We start from the raw sequence: 24,550 nt of genomic DNA on the forward strand, positions 1-24,550 counted from the left end.
TACTGATTACCTATAAACTAATGTCTAAATTGCAATATAAAACATAACATCAAAAATTACAACTTAAGTAACCCATTTGAATCAGAAGTAAAAAACTGAGAATATAAGAAATGGAGAAGTACCTGAAAACAAGGGAATTTGTTCTTCCAAATCCTAATACAAGTGATTCTGTTATTTCTATGCTTTCAAGTCTCATCAAAGGCACTAGCTGCTTTAGTAAGACGCCAACGGATGGAGTTCCAATAGCCTAAAATATATTAAGAAATGATTAACACTTCATAGCCAGGATGTGAATACTGAGTAAATATGTTAAAGAAGATAACACTGTCTAAGAATCAATATGTAGTTAAAAATATGTTGAAACGATATTACCATTATGGATATTAATACATAAGCCTAACTGAATGTCTACTACACCACAGTCACCACAATAAGGCCTAGCAAATAGATTTGAGAAATCCTTTTACCTTCATTCAGATTATAGTAATTTATTGAATTTGTTATTTCATTAAAATATTCCCATAACTGCATTTATAGTGCTACTGCTTCCCCCAGGAGCTACTACTCGAAACAATATTTCAGTATTCCTTCATGTACACCAGGCATTCAATCCATACTCAGGAACTTTCCTTAATCTCTTTATAATGCTCTAGATTTACTGGAGTCCTTTACAAGTAAAGAAAGGGAACAACAAGCTAAATTTAGCTTTAACTCATGTCATACAAAATGCCTTAAACACATGTTTTGAATATACATCACCCAGAATTCATTAAAAAAAATACATATATATATATTGTTTTGAAAATGCCAAAGCTTCTGACAATTATTTTGTCACCTCACACTAAACCAAGTTCTAATAATTATGTGCCTTAACCAGTTTGCTTAGATCAAAATACTCTCCAAAGTGAAATGTCTTTCATGAGGATGTACTCTCACCATCATTATTTTACATGCAGATACCAAATAATTTGCTTGAAGCAAGGTTCATTACCTTATTATCATAGTTCACTGTTCCATCAGGAGTGGTAGCCATGATCTCTGGTGTTGAAGCACGCAAGTGTCCAGGGCTCATAATACTGGGCTTTGCTACTCCAAAACAGAGAATAAGATAGTTTCGCCATAAAGTGACATAGTTGTCTCCACTGCTTGCTGTACTTGTTTTCTTTGCATTGACAGGAATACTAGAATTTAAAAATGAATTAAATTATTAAAATCATTTCCTAGTCTTAAGTACACAGTATCTTGACATATATTAAAAGGGAATAGAACATGTTGTGCAGCTGTCACAACATCAGAACATCATATGTGCAAAAATCAATGAAGGTAGTAAACTAGAGCTTTCCACATTACAAGCTGCAATTCTGTAACTCAAAACGGAATGCTTGGTTAGCAAGGGTGCAGGTCTTAGACACTAATCTTGAAATATGAGACTAACACAGCTTGTATTAAAATCACACAAACCTATAAAAGTGAAAGCTACATGCCACTTACTTTGGATCCACAAGAGGCATTATGAGCTGTAGCCTAGTGAAAGCATAGGGCCAAGCATAGCTGAGAGCTGTAGGACAATGTTTTGGTAAATTCTCCTGCCTAAGAAAACTGAAGAGGCAAAGAACCCACGGGTCTTTAACAGACTGTGCAAATATCCAGACATGGGAAGGACTTTTCACATCATAATGGCTATTTACTAAGACTGCATTCCATTCCACCAGCCATTGCAAATCCACGCTGTGTGTTAAAGGGATTGTTGTCTGTGAAGAGAAAAAAAAAATCAGCCAAATTAATTTATTTCCTGCCATGTTCCCCTCAGCATTTCTCTTTACTGTCCAGCTCCACGGTCAACTTCTGTAGGATTTTTTAGATGAATGCTTTTATGCTTCTAGTCAGCATAAGTGCTTCTAGGTCAGGAGTCTTGTATTAGGCTGCAGCCTGTAACTTGCATAGACTGTCCTTCTGTCCTGTCATCATCTGAACAGCCAGGCAAGGCCTCAGGCCATGATTAAGACTCCTTCACGCAATGATAGTCAGATAAACACCAGTACTATCAGTAAATACTCTTTGAAATTCAGAAGGGTATTTGAATATGTGAGTATCAGAATTACAGAATGGCTTAAGTTGGAGGGACCTTAAAGATCATCTAGGTCCAAACCCCTGATGTAGGCAGGGTTGCCACCCACTAGTTCAGGCTGCCCAGGGCCCCATCCAACCTGGCCTTAAATGCCTTTAGGGATGGAGTATCTACAACCTCACCACGCAACCTATTCCAGTGCCTCACCACCCTCTGAGTAAAAAATTTCTTTCTAATATCTATCTTAAATCTCCCCTCTTATAGTTTGAAGCCATTCCTTCTTGTCCTATCACTATCAAACCATGTAAAAAATCTGACCCTCTCTGACTTCTAAGCTCCTTTCAAGTACTGGAAGGCTGCACTGAAGTCTCCCTGGAGCACATTTTCTGTTTTCAGCTGCACAATGGCCTGATTTCATCCCTTCACACCACAGAAAAGCATGTTAGATACAATAAGCCCACAAGGGCCCACAAGAAAAATCAGATTCATCCTACCTGTGAAATGCTCTAGAGACTGTGTTTAGGTTTGCATATACAGGCACTTCTGAGCATGCATCGGAGCTACAACTTACCCCTTTCTGAACTTCAACACCAATAAGGGCAATGACTAAGTTCCAGCCACCCCAAGAATTACACAGTGTTAAAGACAAGACTTTCTCAGTGGTAACTCAAGAAGCAGCACACAGGTGATACCTGTAGTATTATGGAGTTTTGGAGCTCCTGGGCAGATGGCTAGAGCCTTAAATCTACATGATTTCTTTAATTTCTAGCAATTGCATTCTTAGTATATCATGTCGATGTTATGTCAGCGTCTACTAGCAGTAGCAGTAAAGTACTACTTACTGAATCTGAGACAGCCACATGAATAAAACTCTCAAGAATAGAAGAACTTAACTGATCCATTACATCAATCATAGGCTTGTCATCATCCTGTAGAACACAGAGAGCATAAATCAGCTGCTTTCCTTACCAATTTTTTTCCATTCCCATTTTTTCTGGTACATGAAGCAGACCACCTACAAATTATGCCATGAATCTAAAATGGCAAAAAAATCCCCCCAAAAAACACTACCCAAAAAGACCTTAGTAGGGAAGGATGCATTTTGTCCTTTCCACATTAAACTCAGAGCTAAGTCCATGCTGCAGTTCTAAATTAAGATAACTTGTTTCTATAGCTCACTGCTTTAAAAGCACATATCAGAAAATCTCATAATACTCCAGACAGTTGGTATCAAAAGACTGAAAAATTAGCTTACTGTTTATTACAGCATTCCTTTGCTATGAACACATGTATTTGTGTTCTTAGGCATTTAGATGCTTGCTGAGCTGTGACCACCAACACACATGATTCTCCATGCTTCTATATCCGTAAAAAAGACTTAAGAGGCCTTTACTATTCAGGCAAAATGTATGCGAATAATCTTACATGTGTCTTATGCTGTGTTTTTTATAAAATGGTATGCCAAAGGAATGAGCTTCATTTCCAATACAAATATGTAAAGCTGACAATACAAAAACGATCTGTTCAGCCAAAAAAAAGAGTGTGTTGTACATTCACATCATGTCAAGAGAAAATATTAATTTGCTGTACAAGTTTCAAATTGAACAAATTCTTGTATAGTGTACATGCCCAGCAAACTACAGAAAGGTTTGCCATGTTAACAAACAAAGAAATGGAAAGCTCGTATAAGGATATAAACTAAGTGCATATCTGCTGCATCGTAGCAATTGCTAGAAGTAATGGTAATACCACTTTTGATCTTTAGCTTTGGAAAACGCTAACTCCAAGTTCCAGAAAAGGAAAACCTTACCTCTGCCTGGCCAAGTGCCAGGAATAAAGCACGGATCTCTCTGAGAATTAAAACAGCTAGTTTACGGGTAGCAACCTGGAAACTACACAGCAGAACCAGTGCAAATCCTTCAACTGCATGTAGTACATTAGAATAGGGGCTTCTTTCAGTCTGTATCCTGTGGCTGGATCCATTTGGTATCAACTGTAGATTGATGCATGGGGAAAAAAAAAAGAAACAATGTTGTTTGAAAACTAGATATCCAATAAATACTCTATTTAACTACAACACATAAAGAATCAAGATGCTGAGGTCTCGTAAATGTTATGTAGGATACAGAAAGTATTCCCTCAAACCACTACGTTTTGTTTTTTTAACATACCCTATTCCACAAAACCTCTGCATGAGCACTGATTCATTTGGCTGGACCCCTCTTTGTAAACTGCAGTTCAACTCTCTGCTTTATTCTATCCTTTAGTAAAAGATGAAGGGGTAAATCACACTGCCAAAATTTTGCTGTTTTCCTACTTTAGAGATCAGGGTCCCCAGGTTCTATGATACTGCAGCAGGCAGCCCCATGAAGGGGTACGTGGCCTCTAGAAACTTATACCAAAGAGAACCCCATCAATAAGGTGAAGTAGTATTTACTGAAAAGTACAAGAGGCTTTCTCTTTCTCACATTTTTGTGCTACTATTACTTGTGAATAATGGTTCTCTGCAAGATAAAGCAGGCATCATGCTTGCACAAAAGAGGAAACTTCCAAAGTGACTGGGTAAGGTGATGAGAAGTCTGAAAATGTAAATATCTACGGGACAATGGAGATAGAAGGAGCAGGAGCAAAGTTGCTCAGTTCCCAGGCATGTCAGTAGCATATGAAGATAGCAAGCTATAAGAAACAATCATATTAGCTGATGTTTTTGGATTAACCAAATGAAATGTCTATGGGAAAGGAAGATCCACTTCACTGTTCCCAACACTGCATTCTCACTAGCATTATCAATCAGTTTCAGTCCTGGGAAAATGTTCTTCTGCAACAACTATGTAGACATATTTCACTTGATGTGCTTTTGCTGACATGCTTGCTTCAGTTTGACATGCATTCTCTCCTGTTACTCAACAACAATAACATCTGCTGTATTACACAAGGAAATGTCTGTCCTCAAAAGACTGCTGAACTAATTACCTTAAAAAAATCTTATGTGGCGTGAATTCTTCTCAGGTGAGTAAATACAAACATGTAAAATACAGATGCACAAGGGAACATAATTTCTGCCTTCAATTAATATAAATGCTTGGACACAAAACTCTTCATACCTCTGAAGATCTGGCTTTTGCCTGTTCAGCAGCTTTTCCTGGAGTATGTATGACAAGCTTCCATTGCGTGAGCAACTGTAGCAGCAACTTTAGTGAAGTATCAAGAAGGGTATGATGCATATCATTCACTTCACGCAACAGAAAATTAGTAAAACCGAAGAGTACATCCTCCCGCCAGTCAACAAAGTCAACAAGTAGACCCTGAAGAGAATTTTGTGCAATGTGTCGAAGTTCATCATCCATATGGATAGACAGCCTGTAAGCAGAAGTAAATCTCAGGTAATGAAGATCTAAGGAGCATTTATTGTGGTAATGAGCATGTTTCTCAGTAAATTAACACTGACGGAAAATTCCCAGTGCCAATGATGCTATCATGTTTTTATTATTACTGATCACAATTAACACCCTTAAACTGTTTTCACTGTTATTCTTTCTACAATAATACGTGAACACACTCGTAGATCCAAAGGAATTGCCTCTCTCCTAAAAGGTACGGCTTTGCATTATACTATTTGGCAACCCTGCCTTCTCTCCAGACAACAGTTTTGCTTTACTCACTTACAGAATTCTGAACCATTTCTACTTCACTACAGCACCAAAAAGCTCACAGAGTAATACTTGATTTTATAATCTATCTATTTGCTTACTTTCAGTGTAGAAATAGAAGAATTGCAACACTTATATTGCCTAACACCTAAAATGCATCTTTAGCCAAAAAGAAAATCCCAGTTATGGAAAGAAATCTTCGAAAGAAAGAAAAACGAGCATTTCCATCAAAAACTACTTTACATAAGACAGGGAATTAGGAAAAACAGGCTAAGGACATTCTGTACTTTTAGAAACTCGTCTCATACCCTGAAAGTCCTTCCAAAAGTTTAGATTTCAGATCCCATTTTCTAAATTTCATTTCCATCTAAATTTGCATTGTGTTGACATTCTTTTTTCAACACAAAAAATCTATATACACTGACACAAAATTTAACAAACCACATCTGTGTTTGTACCCTGGCAGAACAATGTAAATTCAGATCATTCTGTCTTGCAATTCCTGGTTCAGTGCTTTTATGATATATTTTGCTTCCTCCCCCAAGAGACCATAATTTTCTGGAGTGTGTCAGCACTCATTTTTGAAGTATTTAATCTATATTTAACAGAGCAGCTGAAAATAAGGATGCATTGGAAAGAAAAGGATAGAAATCAAGGGAGAAAAAAAAACAAAAAACAAAAGAACACACCAGCTGAATGGAGGGGAGTCAAATTCCAGTTGGTTAGAACTGTATGATGAGATGCAGCTCAGAACAGTCCACTGTAGCTGCATAAGGGACATTTTAGTTACATAAAAGGAAAGCAATTTAACCTCCTGTGAATATGACTCTAAAAATAACTACCATGCTTTAATATCATTCTTTAATAACAGTGTCTTTTCATATGAATTTGGAATCACGGTATTTGCTGTGCTAGGAAAGGACCATTTCTTTCTCATCGTTGGATTGCCATACACCAAAAAAAAATCAAGACCCCTAAGACAGTGATTAAGCCATCCAGAAAATGACTACCACAGTGACATAAATAATGGAAAAGGGGATACAAAAGATGTACATCTACAGACCCAAGTTACCATGCAATGGCACTGGCCACTATGTAATGAGAATAAATTCAACTGAGCATGAGAATACATTTCTGTACTTCTACCATATGGCAGGTAGCTTGAGGGAGGAAGTAAATGTTTGTTGGTACTTGAGTCCGATAAACTTGAAACCTAGTTTTGGAATTTGCAATGAATGGTTCCTACGGGCAGTAAAGTGGTAAGACGTACAGCATTTACTTGACATCTGCTGTACTGCTTAAATTTTAATACAGCTGTCCTGGAAGAAAGTCTTGCTGTAGGGTTACAGATTCCTCTCGAAACTGCCAGAAGACACATCTGTTGTGAGGATGAAAAGATAAAACCAAACAGCGAACAAAAGAACCCATTAACCCTAACATCATTTTATCTTTAGTGAGAAAAAATATTTAACTGCCTACCATGCAAACAACAAAGCCCTGTACAAAACCACTGCAAAACAGATTCTCAGTTTCTGTCAAAAAATTAAAATCTTTCAAAATCTTTTATTCTTGTATTGATTTAGTCTCAAAATCTAATCACCTCGGACTAAGAAAAGAAATAATACTGTAATAAGATTTATGATGTGATAAGAGAACAGCAATGACTTATCTCCTGGAATTACTTTTTCCATAGCTGGGAAAAGTAGTCAATCCAGACCCAAGGGAGGGTATACAGAATGCAGAAGCAGCTCTATTCCTGGAGTAGTCTGCAGACTTACATTAAGATAAGGACAGGTATTACTTCCTTAGACAGTTTATTTCCTTGTTCGGTGAAGCTGTACTTCTGTAGGCCATTTTCAGTCCACACTATCATAAACAGACCTAATTCTTTCAACCTTTCTTACATTTTTAAAATCATTCATTTTCTATTTTCCCCTGGTCAGTCTCTTCCTAACTGCACTGCATCAGCCTGGACACAGCTCTTCAAACCACGCATGTTTGACACTAATTAGAGGGGAACTTTTTAAGGCCTTTTAGACATTCCTATTCAAGCCAGGGAGTAACATTTGCCTCTTCACAGTAACATCACTTTCTTGTACTCAGTTTATGATCCACTGTAACCCAAAGATCCTAATCCACAATACTGAGATGCCACCCAGTTCTTTCAACGCCATGCCATACACTGCCTTGACCAGGAATTGCCTGTTGACTGTTTTCTGATAAAAAAAATTTCCAACATATTGAGCATCCATTTATGTTTACCTAAATTCTGTTTCCTTTGCTGTACTTGAGAATCTGATTTAAAACAGTACCAATGGCTTTGAAATGCTTTTGTGTGAGTAGACACAGGAGATAATAACTTCCCAGAGGTTATTACAGAATGGCTGGACATGTAGTTGCATCCAAGAGTGTCCTAGTGACGCTGTTCTCAGCTCCTCTTGATATCTCACTTCCTCTCAGAGTCAAGGACTAATATTACCAAACTGACCTACTGCTTACGATGTCCCAGTACGGTAATCGCCCAAGAAATGCTTACAATGATGACTGTAGCTAAAGAATCACAACCGATCTTTTCTGCATAAAGTCTGAGGTTTGAACAAGCAGAAAGCCAGTGGTTATTTTGACAGTTACGAGATGTAAGGAGAGAAGCACTGACTTATGAAGAAATCCACATCAATGTCTATACTTTCTTAGTTCTACAGATGTTATTTTTGAAGTCTGATCTTAACAGTCCTCTGTGCAGAATGTATATATGCTTTTAACCACCTTAGTTAAGATCATTAGTGAGGATGAAAGCTGGTTAAAATATTGGATTAAAGTCAAACATGTCCCATTTCATTTTCCTTAATTGGAATTCATGTCATTATCTAATGTATCTGCGTAATTTGATACTGTAATGATTTGAAACAACACATAACTGGATTTAAACACAAGGAAACCAAGCTTGCCACGGAGTACATCACCCTTCACCCTGGCTGCAGTTTTGGCTTGTTTAGCTGTCTGCACTCCTTACCACTAGCAGAATTAATTGATTCATTGCTCTAGTGCATCACTGGGAGTTGGCTGTTCACAGAGTACAGAAAAATGCTTTTGCACATAACCCTCCGACTCCCGCATCTGCCATTCTTCAGATATGTGAAAGACTTCAAAAGCAAGAACAAAGTGGAAAATATTGTTTTGCCACAGCTACATGATAGCAATATGTTGCTAGGGCCCTGTGGATTGATTTATCGCCAGACTTACAAGCACATGCTGAAACCTTTGACTTGTATAATAGAACCGAAATGTATCACACAGAGCTTTCTCTACTGACCAGCACTTGTTGTTATAATTATTTGCAGTATGTCACTGTTTTGATGTCCTGAAAAATAACCATAAACGTGTTCTACACTACCTTCTTCAGTGAAGTGAAGTACACCTATATAAATTCAATACCTAAATAAATCCAAGCAGGGAGGATAAGAAATCAAAACTTTACTTTCTGTCTTATAACAAAATCATTTCTATAAAAATTATTATTATCAATTAATTTAAAAAGTATTTGGAAACATTACATGCAGAATATTCTGTTTTACCAAATAAGTGGGAATCATGAACCAAAACTAAATGTTTATTTTCATGTCTTTCCACTGCACAGAAAAAAATTTCCCTCTTCTGTGAATCAGCATGCTGTGATGGTTAAAAAAAGGTAATGAATAGTCAGTATCTTGTAACCTAGATACTGAGGATAAAGAGCTCTAGATGATGTATTTATTCTCTTAGAAAATTCAAGAGTCTATAATGTAAACACAATGGGTATAATATAATGCTAGAACTTCTGTGTCTTATCTGTTAACAGAAGACTACTTTTTATATGGATATGGCTTTGTCTAAGCAAGCGCTACACACTCTGTGGCTCAGTATTCTGTTCTGTTCCACTTCAGCAGTTGTTTAATGATTGAACAGCTTACCTTGCCAGCAAGTCGATCAACTCAAGTTTTGACATTCCATCAGGAAGCAATCGAGGAATAGCAGCAACACACGTTCGGAACAGATCAATTTTTGGTTTTCTCTCACCACTGGAAATTTGAAACAGAATTTTAGCTGCACAATACTGGTGCTAAAGGATCTACCTACAGTTTTGCAGAGAAGGGATGGACAACAATGGAGCACCAGAAGCCTCATGAGAATATCAGGACAGAAAGAAAAGCATTAACAGTGAAACAAGGAAACTGATCTTGAATAACAAATCTTGATTTTGACATTTTTCATTCACAATGCTTACATAAAGTATTTCCACAGTACTTGAAAAATACACTATCATTGACTTACTGCTTTTCTCTGGCATATACGTCAAGAAAGAGTCACAACAGAGGAAGATTCTTCCATCAAGATCAGCTTTTGCATGACAAGCAATGAGGAAAAGCTGGGGATGTTCCCCACCCTAGTGCAGCTACAGTCCATCAACTGAATAAAGTAAATAGTGAATACGTAAGATGGCCAAATAAGAGCAGAGACAAACCGTTGACCTGAAGAGGGCATGAACCTATGGAAACCCTGCCACATCCATAATTACATTGAGAAAGAACTGCCCTTTAGAGCAGGTAGGGCCAGAGAGTTTCTGTTGATCTCTAGCAGAGATAGCAGTTATGTAGCAATCATTATCAGTGAAAACATGTTACAGTAGCCCCAAGGCTGCTCTAATCTCTGAAATGGCTTAACTGTTCCTGAACAGCCTGAGAAAGTGGTTCTGTTTAAAGTTCAGTATGAACCAGAAACTAGGTTGAGAGCCCTTAATTTTTCCAAAAGTAGTTTAAGTTTCAGCTGCTGATAATTCTCAGGACAGATGCAATCCTGACTTCTTTCCCATCAGTTTTTGGAAGAATGAAGATTAAAGTTCTTGTGACAGACCCTAGAATATTCTTCGTGCTCCTTTTTTACCTTGCTGATCAATTACTTGGCTATACAGGATAAAAGAAGTAGCTAGAGCATGATAGCATTTTAAAATGTACAGATTTTCCCACAATACTATTCACTATTAACCTTCAATATGAGGATGTTGCATTTGGATAGCTAACTTTTGAGTTCAGCCCCAGAGAAAGCCTGAAGATGACGTTATCCCACAAACCTAAAATAAGAGTTATAGATTATCTCTGATCATTTACTGAAATAATAGGTACAGAACAGGCATAAAGTGACATTAGGTTTACTTAAGGATTAAAGAAAGTTTTGTAGTGCCACTTGAATACCATTCTTTCTCTTAACACTCCTTTATGCTTACCAGCTTGGATATGTATTATCTTAACAAAATGGTACGGTAGTATGTCTTCAATAGATTAATTTAAATTGTACAATTTGGAGAAACAGTTTTCACAATGGATTATCTCTGTTTTATGCTACCTGTATCACATATCCAACAGACACAACCTGAAAGCAGGTGTCAGCGACTGACTTGAGAAACTGTGAAACACAATTCCCTTTTTGACAATTTGGTTATAAAGAAGTCTCTCTGAACTACTGTCACTAATGTAAACAGAAGTTACACTAATCACTACTGCAAAATACTGAATTATACTTTTTAAAAAACAAAAGTGCTATCGGAAATTTTATCTGCACAAAAAAAATAAAATAAAATGAGTCTTTCTTGCCGACTTGAAGTGGAAAGTGAACTTTGCAGAGTTTCATTATTATCAGTCCCTAGTGACTGTAAACAGTTTGTGCAGTTAAAGCTGAGGCATGTAAAATAATAGTCTGAGGGGAAACAGTTATGAGGGCAAGTGAGTAATTATTTATAAATATAAAATCTGTGGGTGTTCTGTGGCTTATCAGCCGCTCAGAAGTCTAGCAGGAGAAGATCCAAGTTTGAGGTTCAAGTTCCCATCTTATCTGAGCTACCAGGCACAGCATGCAAAGCGCCTGGCAAGAAGGCTCTGACAGGGCTCTGCGCTCATCTCTGGCTGGCTCAGTATCCAGCAGGATGAGCTCTGGATGAAGACACTGACAGCTGTCCTCAGCTGGAAGTCTGCTTCCATACCAGCAGTAGGGCTTTTTAGCTAGGTACGGTCAGCAAAAACATGTTTATATGTTAACCATATTCTGACTAAATACTGGAAATTAATTATAACCAGTAAGGAAATTCATATCCCACTGCAGGGTGCAAAGAAAACTCAGTTTATAGTGTTGTATCTATGTATTAAAGCCCATAAGAACTCAACTATTTAATTCTGGAGAACTGCAAAATTCTGTGAATACAATGATGAGCAATTACATATAAACAATATATTGTTTTTTTCATAGCACAGTTTTTAAAAGGGTTATTTTAAAAGTTGATAGCTAATGAAGTTGTGCAGGAGTTGACATGAGTTTAGGTTAAGACTGATAACAAAACACCTCAGATATTTTTGTTTTCCATAGAAGAACAAGAAAAAAAAAAGTGATATAATGTGTTTTTCCATTCTCTTGCATATATTAATTAAATTAAGTTCAGTCTGGATTTAAGGCTATTCTGGTTACAGCACAGAAATGCAGCAACTTACATGGCTAGATGCAGACCCCCCAGCCTTCCTAACTTTATGTCTCTGGCAAAGGTAGCTACCAAACCAAAGGTCTTCCTGAAACTTAAAACCCACAAGTCTAATTATTCAGTGATTCTAAAAATAAACATCACTTCAGTGATGCTGAGAAACCGCAGAAAGGAAATTTACAGCTAAGATAAAGTACACTTCTCATCTAAGGGCTCACTGTTCTACTAATTAACTTCTGGAAATAAAATGTGAGATAAAAAATTCATTTTTCCTCCCCTTCAAACACTTGGACACCCAACATTAATATGAAAACTGATGGCAAATACTGAACAATACAGTGCTGTAAGAAAAATGGTACTGTAAGAGAAATATGAAATGTTACCAGATAGTAAAGTTGGCATTTAATATAAATAAACTGAGACAAAGCTAAAGACACAAATAGCTTAAAATCTCATCGTGATCATCACAGTAACAAGCACGGGCAAAGGAAAGGCATTAAAACATAGAGATTATATCAGCTGTAAATTGGTGGTTGAGTTTGGCCAATCATCCATCACACTAAAAGTCCGCCTCACTATAATTCTCTCCTGGAAACTTCCCTCATTATTCAGTTCAGATGAGAATGCCAAAAGCCGCTGATGAAGGCTGGCTGCGGTGCACACTGGATTGATTCCAGTCCAGTGGAATTCTTCTTACATGCAAGACTGTTATGAAAAGGTGACTTGGGCTTTTAAGAAATAATATATTTTGATTACAGGTATGCACAGTAATGAGAATTTTGACAGATCATTTGGTATTAATGGAGATTTACATATAGATATTTTTTCATTTATTTTGAACTTCAGTGATGTAAAGATACTTTAAAACTGTTCTATGCATACGTTGGTATGCAAATTCTTCCATCTGAACATTCTTAAGACACACACACAGATTTTGGCTGTACTGAGAATGTCAGTTCAACTCCAAACACTGTAACATGAAGAGATGCACTCTCAACTTGTCATAAACAGTTTTTCAGTGTATATAAGCTAGCTGTTCTGGTTTCTTGCTGACACTCTGATGGCTCAAGATAGACAGAACCAATGCAAAAGTTCTAAAATTGCACCTCAGTATTTAATGGTATTTACTGTTCTTTAACACTCACGTGATCATGTCTTCAGGTTCTTTGTTAAGCATCTGTATGTTGGTTAGCATCATGCACCGCCCCACTTCCTTGTCAAGATGTCTGAGGATGTTGTCCACAGCTTTTCTTACTTGAGAGTAATACAATGACATACCTGCAATAATATGCATTTTGTATCATTTGTCATATTTGTAGATGTGTATATTTTGTAAAAGAAATCTGCTCAGCCAAGCTGTGTTGCGTGAGTTAAGAACAATGTTTTACATGTGATACAGCATACTCCATTAGCACAGATACCTTAACACACAGACAGAATATGTTACCATCTCAAAAACATTCTGTACATAAAAATAGCCCAAGTGATATAAATACATATTTCCCAGTGGAGTAACTGAAAAATACTTGGTCAAAAATATGTCTGTACACAGACAAATAAAACTGCACAGTTTGCCAAGCTATATATTATTATTATATTATATATAAGGAAGCTGGGGCTGTTTAGTCTGAGGAAGAGGAGGCTGAGGGGAGACCTTATTGCTGTCTTCCAGTACCTGAAAGGTTCTTACAGTGAGAGTGGGGCAGGTCTATTCTCACTACTGACTTGTGACAGGACGAGGGGAAATGGCCTCAAGTTGCGCCAGGGCAAGTTTAGGTTGGATATTAGAAAGAACTTCTTTACAGAAAGGGTGGTTAGGTACTGGAATGGGCTCCCCAAGGAGGTGGTTGAATCGCCATCCCTGGATGTGTTTAAGAGCCGCTTGGATGTGGTACTCAGGGATATGATTTAGCAGAGGTTTGTTGTTGTGGTATTGTTTTGTGGTTGTTTTTTAAGAGATAGGCTACTGGTTAGGCTGCGGTTGGACTTGATGATCTTCAAGGTCTTTTCCAACCTGAGTGATTCTATGATTCTATGATTCTATGATTTTGTGACCTTCCACAACAGAGGTAAAAGATTTGATCTAGTAGCAAGGTTTAGAAATGACAAGCATAAGGAAAAAAGGAATCTGAATAAGCTCTCCTAAAACTAGAAATAAGTGTCATGCTATTTTACATGAAATACAATATTAGACACACAGCTTTAAAGGAGTTTATGAAAATCAGATACTTCAGAAATAAAACTTCAATGCTCTCTTCTTCCATATTAATCAAATGCTAAAATTTTCTTAATCAAATTTAAGCTTATTAACACCAAGCAATATATTTTCAGTCAGCTATCTCCATTCAGTTCTTCTCCTGTTTAATAAAGAAAAAATTATCTTAGAACTTCAAAATAACAACAATTTTCAGATCTGATAAAATCAGAAGTTCAGTGCTAGAGCAGAATGTAAAAGACAATATAGGAACTACTTAGCTTAACCTTAAATGCTATCTGTGGAAATCAGAACATTGTACCATAACATAGTAAAGAATCTACTACTGAAATAAAAGAAATCAAGAGTTCAAATGTTCATTATCAAGTGCAGTCCTTATTGGCACAAAGAGTAACCGAAATGAACTGACTTAACAACTGCACTATGTCCATTGCACACTTCAGCAGCAGTTGAATTGAATGAATAAACAAAGCTAGAACTAAAAGAACTAATTCTTAAAAACCAGAGTGTTGCTGCCTTAGATACCATCTAGGTATGTAAGAGCTTTTCTTGAAAACAATTTTGCATAATAAAAAAATATTAAAAAAACACTCTATAGTTCTCAAACTAAATCACATATCTCATTAGAACAGAAACATTTACAATAATGAAATCAACTGGATTCTTAACACTATTAAATTATTCTAGAGACTTTTTCACATTCGTTCACGTGCAGCTTCAATACTGACCTATCATTTTTGCTTCCTCCTCTGTAAGAGTTTTGCTCAAATATGTTTTCTTCACTCTGAGAGTATTTCCAGAAGGAAGGACAGCTCCAGTCACTGGCATTGGAGGTTCACCATCTTTTTGCTGCAGGCTATCAGCAATTACCAAGAAAGCTCTCAGACCAATATTCATTCTCTGTAAAGTTCCAAAGATGAACGAATATCACAATCAAACAATCATATTCTTAAATCACTTGGCAATTTTGTTACACAGTTGTACTTTTTTCAGTATTCCAGTCACATCAACTAGCCTGACATATGTCGTAAAAAAGTAGCCATAACATTAACTATGAATTTATAGCTTTACTATGAGTGGCAGCTGTTCCCTCTCAAAACTTCAATTCTTCTCATCTGTACACTATAATTTTATCCTCAAGATAAAAAATATGGATTTGAACCCGGAGTTTAATAATGTATCCTAACTGGACCCAGAGTTAAGCATGAATGTCCTAAATGGTCATTATGACCGACAATGAATAACTGTCTCAAAAGGGCACAAGATTGACCCCACTATGTGAAAAGTCTGTCATGGAGCTCAGCACCAAAACATCTGGAAGATGAAGCTAAGTGAAGCGAATGTCTCCAGGGAGTAGAGAGGAAAACCTGCAGTCTTTATACTGCATTGGTTAAAACACCAGAATGCTTTTCATTTCTGATAAATGTATTCCAAAAATTGAGATGAAGTTCTCATGTCAGTCTTCCAGAAATGCATTCAAATAGACATAGGTGATTCCTTAAAACGGAAGTCTGTGTACAACAAAAATCAGCCCAATTATTTCACTGTCTTTGGACTAACGTTGCTGATGAACAGCAACATTTCAGACGTTGTCTATGTCCCTCTGATACACAGATATCTTGATGCAAAGAAATAATTTGCCTATTCCCCATAAGCTCTGCCTCATGCAGTGCTCATGTGCAATGAATGATATCTGCAGCACAGCAGTGATCAGACAACCGCAGATGAGTCTGATGCCAAACTTGGCAGGGTCTGCCTGCTCAGGAGCTCAACTTGATTTTTCTGTAGTCCACTGAATAAAGATGAAAGCTGTGCTGTAAGTAGAGCTCTCTTGTTTTTACTGGTTTTGACAGTAAAAAGTTTAACACACATTTCAAAATACCTGTTTTAGAATCAAATTGGATTTTGCAAATAGCTCATTTTATTTTAACATTTTAGTGAGTAGATATGACTGTGCAACAGTACAGGATTAGGATCATACAATCATTGCATTCTCAAATGGTTTGGGCTGGAAGGAAACTTAAAGGACACCTAGCTCCAACTCCCTGCAGGGTGGCAGGGCTGCCACCCACCAGATCGGGCTGCCCAGGACACTGAATGCTTCCAGGGATGGGGCACCTGCAACTTCTCTGGGCAATCTGTTCCAGTGTCTTATTACTCTGTGAGGAAAGAATTTCCACCCTGTATCTAATCTAATACTTCTTATCTTGCATGTATTAATTTTTAACTTTCAAATGTTTATTTTATTTTATTTTATTTTATTTTATTTTATTTTATTTTATTTTATTTTATTAAATTATAGGCAAATTAATTTCAAGAGAGTTTTTCATTATTTTATCAAGTATTTTATATATATATATATATTTAAAGTTTTTTAAATGTCTGATTGTTTTCCCTAAGGAAAGCCCTAGAAACATGATTAACACTCATGGAGATGTACATGACCACCACCTTCAATTCTTCATGTACTCTTTTTTAGTAACACTGTTTTGAAAAATGTTGAAATCATTAAAGAAAATTCATTCTTATAATGAAGTATTTTAACGCATTAAATAGATCATCAGCAAAGCGATCAGCAAATAATGTGGCTGATAGTTCCATTTCTCTCTTTCTTTTTAGGCATTTACATGACTTCACACTCTGTAACCTCCACACAAGGCAGGAATGAACACTGTGGCATTTCACAGATCAGTCCACAGAAGCATTTCATCGATAAATCAATTTCAAGATATTGCTTGGGAACTGGACAATGGCAAAAGCATGCTGAGAATGTAAGTGGAAAGCAAATGTATCACAATATAATACACATGAGCTAAAAAAAATAAATGCAGATGCATGTCGTACCTCCGGGTTGAGACTGAAAGCTTTTGCAGGTTTTCCAACACAAAGGAAATCAAAGATAATTTCCTTCATTGCAAAATCCAGACGTTCCTAAAATAGAAAAATATTGCAAATCGTTAAAACTTCTCACCTCTGCTACTTATTTCAAGGCAATAGGATCTTGAGATCCAGTTTAATCAGGATTTATTGAAATGTTCAGAACAACAGATTTTTAGGAGTATGCTGAACACACCATCAGATCTAAGCTTTCATCGCTGCTGTATGTTGACAAACGACAAAATCCTGCTTGCTTAATTTATAACATTTGCATACAAAATGAGCCATTTTGGAAATAAGGCTTTTAATTATTTCATTTAAACCATTTAAAATGCAGTAATTATGGTACTAACGTAGTATTTTATATAAAAGCAGATCATTCACAGATGGCATAGTTCAGGGAAGATTTTAAGCATCTGTTGTATTCACTTCTATACAGAGACTTTAAGCATGTGCTTAAGTGCTTTGCTCAATGTGAATGTTCATTTAAGTAATGAAAGAGAAGAAACCAAATGTTAGTGTATTTTAGCAATTCCCATTTGAACCGATGAAAACTGGATGTGTTAGCAATGTACTTAATCTGCTTTTTCTCCAACTTACCTTCTTCAAAGCAGAGCAACTTATTTGTAAAGTTTGGTAGGACTTATTCAGTATCAGCACAAATTACAATTCATTATTTCAAATTTTATCAACAGTCAGAGGTGGTCAATTAATGCATTTTCTGACTAGCTGGCAAATTCTAAAACTGATAAGAAATACACTGAGCTGAACTGAAAACAATTTCATCTATTTTCAGCGGAACAAAGGTAACAAAAAACTTGTTTCAAAGAAGACCGTCTCAGGTCCATTTATGAGGATTGCTCCAAACATAATGCCTCCTATTATGTTGGTCTACCACATAAGAGGTGGGTGTTGGTGGTATGGCAATAGAGGTTGAACCTTTCTATAGATATTCAATTACATGTTGTTGCTGTGTGACAGATGGCAGCAGAGGGGCAGTCTGATAAAATGGCATCTGACGTGGAAGTGCATATGAAGGAAACGTGTGTCACTGAATTCCTCCATGCAGAAAAAATGGTACCCTTTGACATTCATCAATACTTGCTAAATTTTTATGGAGACCAAATAGACAATGTGAGCACAGTAAGGCAGTGGCTGGTGTGTTTCAGCTGAGGCGACATTGGGTCATCTCCACTAGTGAAGACTGTTACAAGGATGGTATTCAGATTCTTGTTCATTTCTGGTGAAAATGTATACCTAATGATTGCGACTGTGCTGAAAAACAGTTTTTTGTTGTGAAGAATTTGCTCTGTCAAACATTGTTATTATGCTCTTTGTATCTGTTGTAGTTTCCACAGAAATAAATAGGAGATATTATTTTTGGAGTGACCTACATAAAATACCATCATTATCTGGATGAATGATATTAATAATGGTACTGCAAAAAACTTCAGAAAATAGGAATTTATTTATTTGTAATTGCAAAAGCAAGCTATTTGTTACTTGGAAATGTATACACATGGATTTCCCATACCTGTGCAATGAACTGTATTATCTTCACAAAGATATTTAGAGGCATGTCTCTTGGCACAACACCCCGGGACCCTTTGGGGAAAAGTGTTGTGACAATTGTAATAAGTCGACTGTAAAAGAAAGAAAAAAGCATTAGACAGTTGTGGTCCTTGCACACCTTCAATTGTCATGAAATCTAACTTGTAAATCCAACATCACTTAGAAAGTTAAGAAAGTATTTTTTTTTTTTATGTGAAAATGCAATGGCATAATTTGTTCCGATCCTTTGCTATAAAATTCAGTGCAATTATTTTATTTCACTGCTATATTATGAATAACAACAAACTATTTCTAAATTTAATGAGGCAAAGAGTGATTTTCAGTTCTTTCACAAGATGGGCAATAATTCACAGGGACACAAAAGGGAGAATTTTATTGTGTACTTTTCAGTGTTTGTTTGTTTGTTTTAGGAGAACTGTATCAGCTCTTCATTGGCAGTATCTGCTCTGCAAGTCCCGATTATCATAACAAACACAGTGCCTCACCTTTGGGTAGCTGTATTGCTTTCACATTTAATTCTGATCATGTAAACCCACAGTAGTCTGTACAGTGATTCCAGTGCAACTCGAGCCATTTTGGGGTCTTTATTCTAGAAAAATAAAATAAAATTCAGGCACAAACTAGAGAGGAAGCTCTGCATTTAGTGGATGTCATGATTCAGAGTTTTTACAGCGATGTTACAAAAAGATACAGCCCCACAGCTGCCCAGTACCCTCATCCCTGTAGCTGCAGGATATCTGTGCATTTGACCTACCTCTCCCAGTGTTACATAAGCTGTCAGAAAAGCAAAATATCAAGTTAGTGTGAATTAAATACAGATTACAATCTAAAATATCTACTTGAAAACCAACTCCACATGACTCTGAAAAGGAAACCCTGTCCTTATTTGATTCTATCAGTACAAAAGGTGTTGTCCTTTGATGGAGACCTCATGTGAAGGACATAGCAGATATTCAAAAGAGAAAGGCCAAAAATCTGTGAATTCTTAGGGTGGCCTAGATAATGTTGCACCTGGAATGAATGAGATTTCACTGGATTATCTGTCTGGATTGCTATTTATTTTTGGAAACTTTTGAACTAGTATATGATTTCTGACTGGTGATATGCAGTTTTCTATTTCAACATCCAGTTAACTGAGATCCCCCCAACCATTTGCCTCCAGGCTGAGACTGATTATATATTCTACCTGTGCCTTCTGCAGAGGTCTCCAAACCACTGGTTCAGCAAGTGGCAGGAAAGAGGCCCTTCATTTCAGCTAACCATGTCACTACTTAGCTAGGGTTGGGACCATCCTTTCATTTGGATCCACTTTAAGTGCAGGACGGCACACTAGTTATTGTGGAAGTAATAGGTAATATTGGGCCATCTTTGGTAAGTCACTCAAGCTGCTTTCAGCAACAACACTGCCTGTGTCACAGCTGTTTGACTCAGGCTTCATTTGATTAAGAAATACAGGAGAAAATAGAACTAGGCAGAAGTATACTTAGTTATCACCAAAATCTGTACAGCTAACTATGTACTGCCAGTGGGCAGAACTATGTATGGATCAGCTAATGGCAATAATCCAGCATGATTACCTAAAATGGATTTGCAACATATCAAGATACTGAATATCAGTTAAGTTTTAATATGGTAGTTAAAAACGGAAGATACTAACCTTGAGATTGGACAGGCAGTTGTTGAGGAAAATATGCCATCTGTTTAAAAAGAACTGCTTCTGACTGACACAAAGTAGGCATGTCACCAAAGGGTACAAAGCCTAAACAGGAAATGGATGGTGATACCATATTATTCACACGTCTACAAAATACAGAAATGATTTAAAAGAGCTACTGCAGATTTAAGAGCTATAACTCTAATATTTTATGCAACATTAGTCAACAAAAGCACATTGTTAACCAGTACAAGTTAAAATGGACATTTCTCTAAAGCTGTTACAGATATGTTTTACAAATGCATCAAAACCAAACGCCTACTTACAACACAATCATAAACCCAAAGATGGGGCATAGTTTTAAAGCCTGACAGGGTTAATTTCTGTCAATTAAATGACAAACGATAGCATGGAAACATCCACGCCTTATTATAAAAACAGTAGGACCAGCACAGTTTATTGAGATTCTTGACTTCTCAATTACTGCTAAAAATCAGCAGTCATGACATTTACTGGGAGATGTGTCAAATGCACTGCTGAGGTGTGCTGAATTGCAGGCAGTGCCTGGGTCTGCTGCTGGTTATATCTTGTGAACTGTAAAGTAAGAAGGGGCAAAAATGTACCTATCAATTTTAAACTGACTTAGCTGGTTCAACAAGACTTGGTTTTCAATTCTCATGCTAACACAGCAAATCAGAACTTTAAAATACAGTAGAAAATAAGATAACTTTTAAAGACCAATGATTCTCAAAATTAATGTTAGAACTCTAGCATTAGTCACAGCTCAAAGTCTAAGTACACTCTAAAATCCTGTAATACATAACATAAATTATCCATATCTAGATTTCACCTAATTTCTTCAACAAATGGCAAATGTACGTTAATTTTTTTCTTTTATAATCTTTATGTCCAAAGTCCATATGGCAGAAGATAACTTTTCTCAAAGAAGATTTTCTTACAATTAACGTTAAGACAGTAATAGTTGAGTACTTGGCAGGACCGCAGAGCTCATACACAAACCAAGGTTGTTAAACTCATCCTAACCCAGAACCCTCAGATGGAAGACACACAAACCATCTCCTGGAGTTTCCCAGTTCCCTCTGTTTACTATCAAGAGAACCTCAGCTAGCTCAGACCAGACACTTTCAGACAGAAAATGAGGTCCCCACCCTGCCTGTTCAGTCAATGAACTGATTCACAAAACCCTGATCTCAGAAAGGAAGGTCCTCCTCAGACTCCAAAGGGCGCATTTTCTTCCTGAGGTCTGAAAATATGCACTGCAGCTATTTCTGCCCACTGTTTGCTTCTCCCCTCCTCCTCACAATGTTTGTACTTCTAATCACACCCTCACAAGAATCTAGTCTATTTTTTCACTTTTAACTATGTAGCTCCCAGTGTGGTATGTGTAGACAAGCAATCAAATGCTAAGCCCCAGCTGTGCAATCCTTTCTCAAGCATGTACTATTGACTTTGGCAAGTACAGCCACCAGTTTGGGGAGCTTCTATTTTGTGTGAAAACTGTACAGCAAAGCCCTTGCCCTGATGCAGTTTTGACAAGGTTTTATTAACTTGGCAGAGTGGAGTAGCGCCACACAAACACAAGCAGAGAGAAATCAGAAATTTGTCCCAAGCCTCCTAGTAATTCAAACAGAACCAGAACTCCACCCTGGGGAATGCTCAGACCATTTCCTAGCACTGGTGTAACTGATGCACAGTGCAATGGTGGCAGGAAGCAGCAGCACACTCCTGCAGTCCTCCCAGGAGATTCGCAAGCACAGGTGAGCAGCGGTTCCAGAAAGAACTGGAAACAGGTTAGTCTTTGGGACATTCCCCCAGAACAGGAAAGGAAGGACTAACGACAACTTTCCTTACTTAAAAGGCCCAGGCTTCAAAATGGATTAGCTAACACCGCAGCGCTGACATGCGCTGACCCAGTTGGAGAGACAAACTGCTTAAGGCAGCCAGCGTCAAACTGACTCAGATCTTCATTTAATTCAGATCAACTCACGCTTCCAAAAATACACTGCAGTGTCACTGTTCATCTCACAAGAAAAAAATGAAACAGAGAGCTGAACAGTAGCCAAGTTACGGATTTAAAAGGGCATGTGTTATACATATTTTCATTCTTACAACATATTATTTAAGCCCCTTGAAAGAGTTGTTCCCACATGTCTCACTTGACAAGAAATGAACTCTATTCTTCCTTCTTTCCTCCTAATGCTTACACACAGTAAGTATGAGAAAACCTAATGGTTTAGTAGTCAGAGCCCCAGAAGCTGAAAACATCTGCCTGATTCAGAGTGATTAAGATCATATTCTATATAACATAAATGGTTGTTTTTTGTGGCTTTTTTTCTTTGCAGAAACAATAGCCTACCCTGCAAACAGAAACGTATGAGATATAAATCAAACAGAGAAAAAGTTCTACGAATTTCCAAAGAGCCTTGTTAAAGGGATTTTTCTGACAGCGAATTTTAGCCTCTGCTTCTTAAAGTTACTAACCAATGAGTGCTTCTTCCGTGAAGAAAGTTCAAGTGTTGTATCATACAGGCTTTCAACAAAGTTCCTCAGGCAGGGGACATTCACTTCATTTTTAACAGCCTGAAAGAAAATGCTGTGTTAATGAAACACTGTTTCTCAAGATATTTTTATCAGTTTTAAAGAAATTATGCAAACAACCCCCAAAATAAAACTCACAGCAGCTACGGGGACAAGAATTTCAACAAACAGTCCTGCCAGTGCGTGCTTGATATCTTTGTCTTTTACTTCAAGGAAATAATGTGCACATTCCTAAGACAAAAGAAAACAAGAAACATAAATTGTGTATCAGCTGGAATAAAGGCATCCAAATGTTTGCTTAATGCACATCAAGAAAACAGTTGAGCCAAACACATAGCAAATACTTGCACTGTGTGATAAGTTCTAAATTTGTGTTCTGCTGCAAGTACAAAGCAGAAGGCAAATCAAGACCAAGGATCTCTTGCTCCAACCGTTATAATCCAGAAACTCTCTCCTTACTCCTGCTTTTCTGGTTAGTGTTTTGGGGATGGAAAGGGAGATGGACACGGGCTGATCTCATGCTGTCTCTCTGTGTATATTCAGGAGCAGGAAGAATACTACACACAGTCTGCTTTATGTAATGCTCTGTAAGAACAGAAAAGCAGTAACTTCTCTGAGGACAACAAATCGTATTAGTCCAGTAACCTCTCTCTCTCTGGGTCCAAGGTCCCCAGAGCCATTGACCTTACGAGGAAGATCCCCACTGACCTTCTTTTCCCTTCCTTTTCCCCTTTTCCTTCATTTTCACATGCATATAGAAGTTTACAGATTAGATCAAGCATAATTTTTCCTGCCTACATCATGTAATTTCAGTTACTGCAGCCACTGCTGCTACATCACTAAGGCTCTTAATCAAAGCCAGCAGCCTTCGTGGCCTTCTCCAGTTGGTGGTGAAAGTCAGGGTCTGCCAGAGCTCACTGCTGAGGTTAGCTCACCCTTTGAAAATGTCTCTCTCCCAGACTGAAGCTGGTATGACAGAGCCTGTAGCTGTAGAACTGTATGTAGATACTTAAACGAATAGATAAATTATCCACAGAATCAAACTATATACACGCTTTATCAAATTGGTTTTCATACGCAATACAATGAATCTTATATAAATCCTTACGCAAAGGATCATGTCATGGATCATTTATATGTAGGATCACCATCCATAACGCATCTTATGATGCACTGCAGGATATATAAAAACTCATCAGGTGCCGAGATACTCCAGTGATGAGCAAGACAGAGATTATTAGCATCCAGATTTTGAGCCTAATGCATGAGAGCTTTACTAATTCCCAGTTTCAATAGCAGTGAACACTGGATCCCAACAGTGCTGTGCAATAAGAATACAACACATCCACTCATATTACTCATGCAGTGAACACACACTGCTTTAATGTGTTGCCATCTCTGGATAACTTACATGAAATCAACACATAATGAGCTGCCTTCACATATCAAAACA

At 37.2% G+C, this 24,550-nt stretch overlaps 1 protein-coding gene across 5 annotated transcripts in view; it reads right to left on the reverse strand.

Moving 5' to 3' along the window:
* Positions 1–24,550, reverse strand: part of FRY (FRY microtubule binding protein) — a 235,717-nt gene that overhangs the window by 76,749 nt on the left and 134,418 nt on the right. For all 5 annotated transcript variants that reach the window (XM_072361601.1, XM_072361602.1, XM_072361600.1 and 2 more), the window contains 15 exons: positions 23,236–23,328; positions 23,041–23,139; positions 20,542–20,643; positions 19,370–19,473; positions 18,847–18,955; positions 17,280–17,366; positions 15,164–15,335; positions 13,366–13,498; positions 9,669–9,776; positions 5,173–5,428; positions 3,879–4,061; positions 2,911–2,997; positions 1,492–1,751; positions 992–1,181; positions 123–247 (listed from right to left, as the gene is read on the reverse strand). In XM_072361601.1, the coding sequence (XP_072217702.1) occupies positions 123–247; positions 992–1,181; positions 1,492–1,751; positions 2,911–2,997; positions 3,879–4,061; positions 5,173–5,428; positions 9,669–9,776; positions 13,366–13,498; positions 15,164–15,335; positions 17,280–17,366; positions 18,847–18,955; positions 19,370–19,473; positions 20,542–20,643; positions 23,041–23,139; positions 23,236–23,328 (2,108 nt within the window). The remainder of the gene's footprint in view (positions 1–122; positions 248–991; positions 1,182–1,491; positions 1,752–2,910; positions 2,998–3,878; positions 4,062–5,172; positions 5,429–9,668; positions 9,777–13,365; positions 13,499–15,163; positions 15,336–17,279; positions 17,367–18,846; positions 18,956–19,369; positions 19,474–20,541; positions 20,644–23,040; positions 23,140–23,235; positions 23,329–24,550) is intronic.

The sequence above is a fragment of the Excalfactoria chinensis genome, chromosome 1 (genome assembly GCF_039878825.1).
Source record: "Excalfactoria chinensis isolate bCotChi1 chromosome 1, bCotChi1.hap2, whole genome shotgun sequence".
Classification (NCBI taxonomy): domain Eukaryota; kingdom Metazoa; phylum Chordata; class Aves; order Galliformes; family Phasianidae; genus Excalfactoria; species Excalfactoria chinensis.